The sequence below is a fragment of the Alexandromys fortis genome, unplaced genomic scaffold (genome assembly GCF_014885135.2).
Source record: "Alexandromys fortis isolate MF-2015 unplaced genomic scaffold, M_Fortis_MF-2015_v1.1 scaffold_77, whole genome shotgun sequence".
NCBI classification, from domain to species: Eukaryota; Metazoa; Chordata; class Mammalia; order Rodentia; family Cricetidae; genus Alexandromys; species Alexandromys fortis.
The window spans coordinates 8,667,081-8,680,532 of NW_026067967.1; the positions used below are offsets into that span (position 1 = coordinate 8,667,081).

General features: G+C 42.8%; 1 protein-coding gene across 1 annotated transcript in view; it reads left to right on the top strand.

Moving 5' to 3' along the window:
* C2cd3 (C2 domain containing 3 centriole elongation regulator) overlaps positions 1–13,452 on the top strand; it is a 98,022-nt gene that overhangs the window by 62,662 nt on the left and 21,908 nt on the right. The window contains 5 exon segments of the mRNA XM_050154456.1: positions 682–1,284; positions 4,173–4,511; positions 9,834–9,972; positions 11,766–11,830; positions 12,954–13,159. Coding sequence (XP_050010413.1) covers positions 682–1,284; positions 4,173–4,511; positions 9,834–9,972; positions 11,766–11,830; positions 12,954–13,159 — 1,352 coding nt within the window.

Genomic DNA, 13,452 nt, shown 5'->3' on the forward strand with positions numbered 1-13,452 from the left:
AAATAAACATATTTCCTCAGGTTTATTTGAGCCTCACAACAAACCTCTAGCAGGATACATTTGACTAACAAAAGACTCAAAGAAGTTGATTTGCCAAAACCACACAGCTGTTGAGTAGCAGAACTTGAAATGTAGTCAGCATTCACCGGTTATTTTCACTCTCCTGTCCTCCACTACAGATGGAATGAAGATAACCATATAAAGGCATGAACGAATACATACAGCTATTTGTTCAGGAACTAGACCCCAGAACACTTGACTTTCTGTTCCTTTCCTTTTCCTTCGCACTAGCGATGCCATGGTAACATTTCATTTTTCTATAGCACTTTAACCATTGTTTCATTCAGCAATTATAAAAACTTCGTAAATAAGAGCAGTGTGAATTTACCCATGTGCACCATATAGAAATGAGACGAGACATTAATGATTTATGCAGAATAAACCGCTAGTTTGGGGTCTCAATCAAACAAAGAACTCAGATCTTCCAATTCCTGCCTTATCCTTCCTATCCTTGGAGTCGCATTGCCTCTCAGTGATGAGAGAAAGACTGGCTCCCAACTCATGTGGGTATGTTTTCTATTCAGCATTGGGCTGGGGTAGTAGGGGAATTTGAATTATAAAGAGGATGTGTGTTTTCTCTTTGAAGACAAGGATTAGAAGTCTTTTCCTTTTCCCAATAAGGGATCACAGGATGGTATCCTGTCATTTTGCCAGAAGATGAAGGCCTGCCTCAGGACCTGGAGTATATGCAGAAGATTGTAGGAGGCCTGGAGCTTTCTGTTTCCTTCACGCATCCTGGAGATAGAGAGCGGGTGTTGGAAGCTGCTGAGCTGTTGGGCTGGACCTTTAACAACAGCCTGAAGGATCTTGTCAAGATGGAAGAAGAGGTGCCAGCCACTGTCACCATCTCCACCCCACGACTCTGGCTTCCTGTCCATTGTGTGCTGCTCCCTGGCCACAAGAACATTCATAAGAATACATACTTCTATCTTCGCTACAAACTGTACACTCAAGAAGCCTTTTGGACCCCTCTCCGGAAGCCTAAGGAATCTACAAACAGAAACCAGGTCCTGATCACTTTCAAGGCATCCAAAAGAGCAGAAGTCACTCGGAGCCAGTCACTGCTTTGGTACTTCAGGGAAGAAAAGTTAGAGATCCAAGTGTGGCGAGCTTATGGCAATGACAATTTAGAGAGGCCACACCAGACTGACAGCTGGATCGGCTCAGCCTATGTAGACCTGTCCAGACTTGGGGAAAAATCAGCAAGGACACTGACTGTCAGTGGTGAGTGAACATTCAGGGCTAACTCTTTGTTTGGGTACCGTCTCTCAGCGTAAGGTCATCAGATCTGAACACGTAACTATAGTACCTATATTATCATACACACTCAGTTATCATGTGTAGAACGTGGTTGAGTGAATCTCAGTGACTACGTTTAACACATGTGTAGGAAGAGCCTGTGTGATTGCTCATTAAGGGTGATAGTTTAACTCCTAATTGGAAAGAATACCTGCCGAGGATACTTTTTTTTTTTCTTGGTTTTTCGAGACAGGGTTTCTCTGTGGCTTGGGAGCCTATCCTGGAACTAGCTCTGTAGACCAGGCTGGTCTCGAACTCACAGAGATCCACCTGCCTCTGCCTCCCGAGTGCTGGGATTAAAGGCGTGTGCCACCATTGCCCGGCTTTTTTTTTTTTTTTTTTTTTGTCAGAATGTTTCTCAGAATATTCTCCCTCTCGGCTGAGCACATGTTGGAACTGTAAAGAGAACTGCATGGTTCTAAACTGGTGCGTAAGGCAGAGTGGAAAAGTTACATTTTACAAATGGAATGCACTGTGTCCTTTTGTTTCAAGCATTCATTGGTGCTTATTGCATATATATTAGCCCTGGGAACTCAAATATGAGTAAGAATTAGTTCCTAGCCTAATTGTGTTTATATTCTAATAAAGACTACAACCGTAAACAATGAATGTGAAGTATAAGAACTAAAAAGAGGGTGTTCTCAGTGGTTTGGTGGGACTGTGAGGGTTCGTGGTCCTTAAAGTTGATCAAAGGACAGAATCTCAGCCGAAATGATTTGGGATTTAGGAGCAAGCCAGGGAAAGGGGAAAAGAACAGTGCTTTTGTTTGAGACAAGGTCTCTCTCTATACATACCCCTGACTGTCCTGGAATTCACTATGTAGACTAGGCTGGCCTCAAACTCACAAAGATTCACCTGCCTCTGCCTCCAGAGTGCTGGGATTAAAGGCATGTGCCAGCATGCCTGGCTAAGAAAGATTTTCTAAAGATACAGAGGTGTGGAGCAGTTAGGTATATTGCAGATGTTGTAAGTAACCTGGACCAGCCAGGTCTCAGGGAACACAGGTTACAAAGCACTGCGATCAGAACAGTGGTGAATTGAAGGTAGCCAACTAAGTTCTTTTCGTTGTTGCGGCTCATGTCACGTAGCCCAACATCACCTTAAATTCACTGTGTAGCCAAGGACCACCACGTCTTGTCTCTTGTGAGCCTGGCAAGCACTCCACCTGCTGAGCTCACAGCAGCCCCTGACTAGCTTCTGTTCAGACATGACTCAGTTTAACACTCCTGTAGAGGTTGTTTCCCTGCTCTGAAGAGTTAAAGAAATGAGGGCTTGACTCTGTTTTCTTCAGCTTGGCTTTTGCTCCTCTGATCCTTGGGGGTTTTGTTTTGTTTTACTTTTGCTGTTGGTATGTGGTTTTGGTTTGGGTGCAGGTTTTTTGTTTGCTTGTTTGCTTGGTGTTTTAGAAACAAGGTTTTAAGATATATCCTATGTTGGAGCAGAATTTGTGATGTATCTCAGACTGGCCTTGAACTCACAGTCCTCCTTCAGCTTCCCAGGTGCTGGGGTTATAGGCCTGAGGTTCTAACCTGTGTTGGACAGACAGCCCAATCTAAAAAAATAAGAAATGAGTGAGTCTGGGTGATTGTCCAAATTCTTGGGCTCCTTTTGGACCCAGTAGATTTAAGTCTGGCCCTATGAAGTATCTCTTCAAATGCTACATGGCCTATTTTATCTAGCCCAGTTCAGGTCACCTCATAGAAGCTACAGAAAAGGTTTTTGAAGTGAGCCAGGCTCACTTGATCTAACTTTTTTTTTTAGATAGACTTTTAACTTCACTACTGAAGAAAATAGATCTGGAACACAGAATATAGGTCAAGGGTCAGAATTCCATCACAAATACTCCTTTTTTATTAAGTTTCCAAAGAGACTATTAAACTTTGCAGATTGTCGGTGTCTGACATATGTTTCTATATCCCACTACTGTAAGGTTTGTATCCACTTAAACAAGAGCCTTATACATTTAATGTGTTTGTTAAATGTGTCATCCCCATCACTCAGCTATCCAACCTGTTTCCATATGAGGGTAAGGACGAACTGGGTTGCATGTGGGCATTTTTCCTCTCATAATGACTGTCATTTTCTGCTTGCAAGAGTCATGGTAATTTGTATAGGAAGAAAAGAGGCTATAAAGAGGAAAAAAAAGTTGTCTTACTGCCATCTATGACAGTAACATCTTTTTCCTTGAATAGGAATGAATCTAGCAAAAAGATCCAGAAGGAATTATTGATGCCTTCTACTCTAAGTAAAATCTCAGTTTAAGATCCAGCAAGCCAATGAAGTTGAAATCCACTGATTATCAGGAGAACGATGCTGGCAGCTCCATTGACCCCTCTGAAATTCTAGCACAGAAAAGACACAGCTGTTAGTACCCTTAGCCTCCCTTCCTCTGCTGTTGCCTCCTGCCTCCCCTCAGTGAACCCTGGGGGGTGTTGCCAGGTTGTACTCAGATGGTAAAGAGGCTGATGTGAGCACTGGATAGCTCCCCAATGGGGAGAGATCTAAGAGTAGAAGCCTGTGTGCATGCAGAAGAGAAGATGGCCTCCTCTTGTCCTTACCTGGTGCCCCTTGGTGTGAATTCTCTCCATAGCAATGCTGCCTGACTGCAAAGTATTTGGTTCTGGCTTCAAATCAGAAATGTCACTATGTAATATTGGATATAGCTGGACATTGTAGGGGCAGAGACAAAATTTTTACATATGCCAACTTCAGATTCTTTTTGGAAATTGGTGTGTTAAGACCTGTGGTCCCATAAGCAGCCCTCGAGAGATGTTTTCTGTCACCCAGGCTTATTTGCCTCCATTCTCTTGCAGGTGTGTATCCTCTGTTTGGAAGAAATGCTTCCGACCTCTCAGGAGCTGCCTTGCGAATTCACGTGGTTCTTTCCCCTCTTTCCCCTCTCACTGAGCCCACTCGTGATCTGGACTCCATGGACTGCAGCAGCCACAGTGAGTCTGAGCAACTCCCCAGAAAGAGCGATGAGCTCCAGCTGTCTCCACCCTGTGTCCTCCAGAAGACTCCGGCCTCCACCCAGGTCAGCTGCAACAGCGCTGCAGCTGAGGTGTGCCCTGCCCAGGAGGGCCCTTCCGAGTTGGAGGGGACTTTTGCAGTCAGCATCCTGGTGGAGAGAGCCATGCACTTGAGCTTGAAAGGTATGCTCTGCAGACTTACCCAAAAGCAGGCGTCCAGTTCCCTGCGGTGCTCTCTGTCTTCACAGAGCTTTCAGATTATGCCAGGACCTACAAGGATGGTTAATCTTCTTCATCGATAATTATATTTTACAAGCCTAAAGGTTGAAGTAACAAGAAAGCCTTTCTGAGGTTAAAGCCAACTTTACCAATTGTATAAATGCTGCAGATCATAAACTGCTGTCCAACAATCCAGGTGTCACCCTCAGTGCTTCTCTCTTCCTTATCCACCATCCAGTGTCCACATCAAATAAATAGTTTTCTTCTTTAAATGTCTCACAACCTCTCCCTCCTCCTCCATTCTGCCCACTTAGGTCCTCAGTGGGTTCTTAGCACTAGGACTATGACTAGGGGTTACTAGCACTATGTCCCCAGAAGATTTATAAGGAAAACTGGGAGTTGGTGACACTAGATAGAAAAAAAAATTGTATTAAGAGCAATGCCTACAATGTTGACAGCCACAGAAATCACAAACATCATGTGTCATTGTAGGATCTTAGAATATTGTTTTATTCTCACGAGTTATTTGAACTTATAGCACTTATGGGCTACATCTAGGTCTTACTAATAAAACGTGTACTTTTATATCACTGAGTTCTAAGTTTTGATAGCTACAAGTATACTTAGATTTCTTTATAGTCCTAGGTGTTTTGCATCATACATTTTTAAAGAAACACTATTAAACAAAGAAGTCCAAACACTTTACCAGACTGCAAAGGAAAACAACCTCCTCCCTACCTTCATTCGCCTGGCATCACCACTAAGATTTTTGCTTTGCTGTTACCTTCCCTCTTTAGGCTGTATGTCTGGCCAGCACATCTGACCTTGTCTCTCCATTGGTTAAAATACTTGGTTGGTTTTCTATCACTTGCCACCCTGGTGACATAGCACACAAAATCTTGCCCATCTGGCCTCAGCAGCCGTGCCAGCTTCATTTCTTGCCACGTTCACTCACATTCAGCAGCTCCTTAGAGCCGGCTAAATTGATGCCACACTCTGAAGCTTACCCCTGTCACACCCATTAGCAATAAGCCTGCCTCTGTGCACCCAAAGATGTCCTGTAACGTGCTACATTCTCACACTGAGTCACACTATTTTGTACTTAATACTGTCTCTGGTTCTAGTCCTTGGGTCAGGGAGTATGTCACTTTTTTCTGTTTCCTCGTTTCCTGTCCCTCTCGATACAGCTAACATATATAGTCTGCTCTGTGACTATGAGGCACAGCCTTTCGCATTTCTGACTGAGTTAACTTGTAATCACTTGTTACTTGGCCTCTTGTAACAGCCAGGTAATGGCACATCAGTGTAGATACTTGACTTTCAGAGATTGCCTTTGTATTCAGATATTCCACATAGTCCTTCCATCATAAACATGTGTGCACCTGCCAGGTCGGGGAAGTGCAGACATGAGCCCTCTGCATGATGGCATGATAGGGCTCCAGAATGGGAACTGGAGGACTGTGCCTGCCCTAGCTGAGTTGTAACTGACTTGTGACCTTGAGCGAACCCACTTCTCATTTGCTCAACTATCAAACATGATCATATGATTTCATCAGAGTCTTCTCTACTTCTGTCTTGTAAGAACATGGGGCTGAGGGGTATGTGTTCTCTGTACACTGGCGCACCTTGTCAAGCTTCCGTGTCATTTACATGCTTCAGCGTCACATTGGATTTGCTCCTGCCTCCAACAGCATTCTAATTGTGCCTGAACTTGAGCCTTGGAATGGAATGAATGGTTTCTTTGTAAAAAGCGTCATGCTGATGATTTCCAGACAACCCTAAAGCTTGAACGTGGGACAGCTACAAATTTACCATGGTCCCCACTATAGTTGTGGTTCTAAAAATACAAGAGCATTTGTTACAGAATCTCTGGGGAGCCCTCCTTTAAGAAGTAGCTTTGAGCCCAGCAGTGGTGGCACACTCCTTTAATCCCAGCACTCAGGAGGCAGAAGCAGGCGGATCTCTGTGAGTTTGAGGCCAGCCTGTTCTACAAAGTGAGTTCCAGGACAGCCAGAGTTACACAGTGAAACCCTGTCTCAAAAAACAAAATGTAGCAGCTTTGAGACCAGTACAGTGGCACATGTCTTTAGTCATAGCTACTAGGAGGCTGAGGCAGGAGAATTGCTTGATTCCAGGAGTTCAGAGCCACGTGATCAACATATCAAGGCCCTGTCTTTTTTTTTTTAATATTTATTTATTTAGTATACAATATATGCCTTCAGGCCAGAAGAGGGCTCCCGACCTCATTATAGATGGTTGTGAGCCACCATGTGGTTGCTGGGAATTGAACTCAGGACCTTTGGAATAGCAGGCAATGCTCTTAACCACTGAGCCATCTCTCCAGCCCAAGGCCCTGTCTTAAAAGAAGAGAAAGTCAGCCTCAATAATCTTATTTATGTTCTTATATTATACAAGACACGAGGCAGCTGAAGAACAAAGGTGAAATGCTTTGAGGCAATGTGCGCTAGAACTGGAGAACAGATGTTCTGCATTGTCTGTCTCTCTCCTCAGATCAAACCAAATCTGACTCAGGTTGTGCACATTTGGTACAGAAATGTCAATTAATGCTAAATTCATAGAACCATACTATCTTTTTATTTTTTAACTTTTTATATTCTATGTATCCCTGCTTGTATGCACATGCCACAGTGCACATGTGGAGGTCAGAGGACGTTGGGGAACTGGGTCTCACATCCCACCGTGTTGAGGGAGGTCAGTGAGGCAGGGTGTCTCCTTGTTTCGGGTGCTGCTCTGTGATGTGCTCCAGGCTAGCTGGCCCATGAACTTGCCAGCAACTCTAACTCTGGCTCTGGCTCCCATCTCACTGGGGAAGTGCTGAGTTATAGCTGCATATCCCAGCTTTCAGTGAGTACCTACGGTAAAACTCAGGTTGTCAGGCTTGTGTAGCTAGCTCCTGCATCTGCTGAGCCATCTTTCCATCCCTGAACGAAATATTTTTAACACACAAAACTGGCCTTTGTAAGGTTTTGACTGGCTCATATTAAGAGAGCAAGCTTTCTCTTAACTAAATGGAATTAGTTAGAACTATTAAGATGGGAAGCCGTGGAGGAGTCAGCCAGTCATGGCAGATCTACTTACTAACTCACCAGAAGTGTGATAGGCCAGTCATTGGCTTCCCTGCCTCCTGGCTTGCGTTGTGACACTTATCTTACCTGATTTTTCAGAGGTGTCATTAGCATGAGTTTAGTGTATAAGGAAACCGTTTATAAAGGGTTATCTAAAATATGAGTTAGTCTCACTGAAACAGCGCTGTCCTTGCATAAAATACTTTCCCTACTTAAAAATTCTGGAAATGGAGTGAAGAGGTTAAGTGCTGTAAAGCTGGTTTGCCTCAGACTTCAGCTGCTCTCAGTGTGTGTTGTTAGGATATAATGATTCCTTCTGGATACCTTAAACAGTGTTTTGGTAGCCTGGTGGTTGTGGTGCACACCTCTAATCCCAGCACTCGGGAAGGAGAGGCAGGTGAATCTCCGTAAATTAGAGGCCAGCCTGGCCTGCAAAGCAAGTTCCAGAAAAGCCAGGGCCTACATGGAGAAATCCTCTCTTGAAAAAGCCTAAGAAGGCGGGTGTGTGTGTGTGTGTGTGTGTGTGTGTGTGTGTGTGTGTGTGTGTGTAAGAGAGAGAGAGAGAGAACCCAACTCTGTGCAGAAATGTGAACAAACCCAGTTCTCACTCATAAGGAGAGCTGGGGAACCAGACAGATTTATCACTGCCTGCCTCTACAAATAGCTTCAAAAGTAAGGCTCAAGCTGGGTCTGCGGAGCAGCAGCAGAGAAAGATCAAAGCAAGATCTATGTACATCTAAAATTGGAATTTTATTATGGGAAGTGACTTGAGAGCTGGAGGAGCTAGAGTGAATTGGCGGTAGTAGGAAGGTCACTAGTGAGCCAGGCTTGGTGGCAGAGTCCTGAAACTCCAGGACTACGGAAGCTGACGAAGGAGGACTGTGAATTTGAGGCCAGCTTGGGGGCGGGGGACTGGGGTACAAAACATGTCAGGTAGAAGGAGGAGCTCAAGCAAAGAGCAAAGGTGCTTACACCAACGAGGCCCCTCCCAGCACTTTGTGATACCTGAAGCCTAGCTTCTTGACCTGTGGGTCACACCTCTTATGGGTTACATAATTAAGTGTGGGAATCACAGAGCATTTGACAGCAATGAGAGGTTTATGATCTTACAGAGACCAGGAATTCATTCAAAATTCAAGCAGTAACAAATCTGCGGTATTTCTTGCAGCTTATAATGCTTGACTTCATGGTAGCCTTGGTTCTGAACTCATTGTATATCTAGTCACTGCTCAAGGCCAAGGAGCAGCTGATTTTAGAACACCTATGTTATGAGTTACAGTGCATACGACGTTTTCTGCTTTTTATTTTGAGATAGGGTCTCACTATAAAGCCCTGGTTGGCCTTGAACTCACAGAAATTCACCTACCTCTGTCTCTGAATGCTGAGATTTAAAGGCATGTGCCACAACACCCAACCATTTAACTGTGAAAAACAGGTTTAATGTTTTCTCATCACCATTCCTCAGCATGTATCAAATTATATTATCTCTGGGTTGCAGTATAATGTTTGTTTTTTTTCTTAATTGCTTAATTGAGTTTTGTAAATAAATAAATGAAAATCTTTTAATGAATTTTTCAACTTGGAATTAGGACAGAATTTCCAACATTTTTCTGAAATGGCTCTAAACATGCTTCTGCGGTTTTGTACTGTGTGTCTATACAGAGGGGCATTCTCAGCATTGACTATTATAAACCAGATCAACCACATCCTTCAGTATTCAACCAAGATTTAATTCTTTACGTAAAAACGCAAGCATGTCCATCTCACTAGTATATAGATTGCTTTCATCTTTTATGAACAGTAAATTTATGTGTGCTTTAAAGAATTATTTTTTTTTAATATTATTTATTATGCATACAATATTCTGCCTGTATGTATATCTTTAGGCCAGAAGAGGCCACCAGACCTCATTTCAGATGGTTGTGAGCCATCATGTGGTTGCCGGGAATTGAACTCAGGACCTTTGGAAGAGCAGGCAATGCTCCTAACCACTGAGCCATCTCTCCAGCCCCCTTAAAGAATTATTTTTAAATGAACTTCTTAGAATTTTCTCTGAGTAAATACTGATTTCTGTGCCTTTTTTAAATTTATATGTCTGTCCACTCAAGTCAAATTTCTCAGATAAAAAGTGGTCCTAAGTAGATAGTTTGAGAAGTCCTGCTCTAAAATACAGTTATCCACACTGTTTGTTTTCTTTCAGGGAGCCCCTTGACAGAGCGGAAAGTGTCCATGCCCAGTTGTTGTGTATCCTTTGCAACAGCCACTGAGCCATCTCCTGTATATACCCATGTAGTTGAAAACACCGACTCACCCATTTGGAATTTTCAACAGCAGTCAAGGTTTGTATTTTCTGATATTTATCACTGTTTAGAATCAACTTTTGGTTCCAAGAGACAAACTCAGAGCCAGAATATAAGAGATATAATAATGTTTGAACAGAACTTTATTTAGTCCTCGTGTTTATAAATTCATGGCTACAAGTGGTTGAAAGGTTTGTTGCAGTGTTAGTTTCTTAAAAAATGTATTGCATGTATGTGTGTGTACATACCATGGCAAGTGCATGGAGGGCATAGGACAAATTTTGGGAATTGGCTCCGTCTTTCCATTGTGGGTACCAGGGCCAACTTGAGTTCCCAGGTTTGGAGACAAGTGCTCTTACCTGCTGAGCCACTTGCTTGCCTGGTCTCAGTGTTTGTTTAATGTTTATGTGTTTGAATGTTTTGCCTGCGTGTATATATCTGTCCCTGTCAGAAGATGTTAGCTCTGCTAGAACTGGGGTTACAGATGGTTGTGAACTACCATGTGGGTACAGGGGATTAAACTGAGGTTTTCTGTAAGAACAACCTGTGCTCTTAACCACCAAGCCAATCTCTCCAGCCAGCCCCTTGTTTCTGTGCTTTTAGCTCTGATTATTGTCAGAAAATAGTCAGGGAGAGACAAGAGATATGCCCTGCCTTGCTGTGGGTTGAAGATGAGTAAAATTCTCTCTACTGTTAAATCGTGATCCGCCTGGGAAGAAGCACGGACATTAAAGGCTGTACTCAAGTTTGACCTTGATGTCAAAGAAGTAAGATGGATGCTGGTAGAAAGATGGCTCGGAACGAAAGGTTTAGGCCAGTGTGGAAGTGAGGGTGTGCCTCAGAAATAAAACTCCAGGGCTAAGTGTGGAAGTGAGGGTGTGCCTCAGAAATAGAGCTCCAGGGCTAAGTGTCCCAAGAGTGCATACATAAATTACTTATATGAAGAAGCCAGGAATGGGGCAAGTATTCAAGGTAGAGAATTAATCTCAGTAAAGGAAAAGACCTTTAGTGTAATAGAAAGAACCTAGTCTTTGGAACCAACCACAGACCTGACATATACTAGCTGTATGAATAAGTTATCCCAAAACATCGTATTCCTCATCTTAGGGTAGCTATAATTTTATAGATAACTTTAAAATCTAAATTAGATGAGGTTTTTTGAAGATTTAACCAGTTTTAATAACAAAGACATAAATCACCTAAGGTTAATGTAATCATTATATAAGATACATACATGAATACTGTCTTTTAAAATATAAAGTTGCCAGTCCTGGTGGTACCTTTAATCCCAGGACTGATAAAGCAGAGGCAGGTGGATCTCTGTGCATTTGAGGCCACAACAAGTTTTAGGCTAGCCAGGAATACTTAGTAAGACTAACACACACACACACACACACACACACACACACACACGGTGAGGAGTGAAATTTTTCATGTCATTTGAAGAAAGAAAATCATCATTTATATTCAGGTTTATTTAACAAGCTTTTTTAAGTATTAGAAATGTTTACCTTTCATCATCTTCAAGGTTTATTATTGAAGAGGCTGCTTGTCAGTCTGTTGTTGGAGGCTGCTTGTCAGTCTGTTGTTGGAGGCTGCTTGTCAGTCTGTTGTTGGAGGCTGCTTGTCTCACACCCACTGAATGAATGCCAGTCTGGATTTTCAGACATAATTTCTCCTTACAAAATTTTCTTTGCTTCTTCTAACATTTCTTGGGTTTCTTCTTGAGAACGTCTAAAGAAAACGCCTCTAATCTGATGTTCCATACTAAATTCCATGCTGTGAAAGGTTCCTGTAGTTAACTCATGGTGATTGCTGGTTTTTCCTCACAGGTTATCAAAAGAGCTGCTTCTGGACCCACATCAAACCCTGGTTTTTAAAGTGTGGCATAAAGGAGGTATGAGTGCTATTCTTGTGATCATCTTTTCCAGATAAACAAAGCCACGGTACTGATGAGTCTGAGAACACAGGTATCTGTTAGAGGAGAATCATACAGAAGGCTCCATTATACTCTTATGGAACTGAAGTACTTAGGAGTCATATTTTTGGACTATCTGTATAATATGTAGGAATCCGACATTTGAGCCTTTCCAGTTCTATCTGTCCTTAACCATAATGTGCAGGACACATACAAGCAGTTTCCCTTCACTTTATATAATATTAGGCCTTCTGTTGGTTCTAGCTTGTCAAGCAAGACCAGTAATATACAAAGCCATAATAACAGCTTATCCTTCCTTGTTTTAAAAGCCTTGCTAAGAGGGAGTGCTGACATCTTGGTACTTGAACCTATTTTTACGTAGCTACTATGGATTTTTTGCTTGTTTTGAATCAGGGTCTGATTTACTTTGTTCTTAATTAACTATAATGCATATGCACATCTTAGGAAATATAGGCAACTATAACTTAAAAAGTAAAAATTCTCGAAATCACATAATTTCAAAAATACTCTCTCCTGTATAGGTGTGTGTGCATGTGCACGTTCACACAGCACCCCTGAGAAAAATCACAGAGGCGTGCAACGTCTATAGAAAAGTAGTATATAGGTTTAGAATTTTTTCTAGTTACTTATACGAAGAATACAAAACACAGCTCTTCTCTGATGCACCAAAACAGGGGCCAGATATAGCTCAGTTTGTAGATGCTGCTTAGCACATGTGAAGTCTATGTTCGATCCCCAGTGCCACATAAACACAGCATAGTGACACAACTGTAATTCTCACACATATCTGTATCCCTAACACTCAGAGATGGAGGCAGAAAGATCAGAAGTTCATCTTGCTCTGACTACATAGCAAGTTCAAGATCAGCCTGGGGTACTTGAACCTTGCTCAAAAAAGAAAATGGGGTCGGGGATAACCACAGAACAGGAAAGGGCTTCCTAACAGGCTCTGACCCTAGCCTCTCATATCAGTGCCAGACTCTAGTTATCTGAGCCAGCTTCTCCATGTGGTCCCTAATAGAATATCAACAGGAGGAAGACATGGCCAGCCACACTACCCCGCTCTTCTCTTTCCCCACAGATGAGGAGAGGGTGGTTGGCTTTGCCTCGGTGGACCTCTCCCCACTATTGTCTGGCTTTCAGTTTATCTGTGGCTGGTACAATATTACAGACTTGAGTGGAGAATGCCAAGGGCAAATCAAAGTTGCTGTTTCCCCTTTGGAGAGTCTGATGCACTTAAAAGAAGAAAGACAAGCGAGACGAGGGACAGTGGCCCCAGGATCACTGGTAGGTTTCCTTGTTCACACCTGGTTGCAGGTTCTACTGTAAGAAGATCCTTTATACTTTCTGCTACTTCCAGCTTAAAAGCCCGCGTTTTAAATAGACAACAACTTCCTGGCTTCGGCGTGGGGGTGTAAAAAAAAAGGGGGAATTTTTCAGACTGTTCCAGAGAGGGGAACTCTATTGCTATAATAGATTTTCTTTACCTCTCAAATCTGCCTGGCACAGCAAGGAATCAGTCAATATTGAATGAGTGACTTCATGAGGGAGTGACCAAGAGTTCAGTGGTCCCTGTGTAA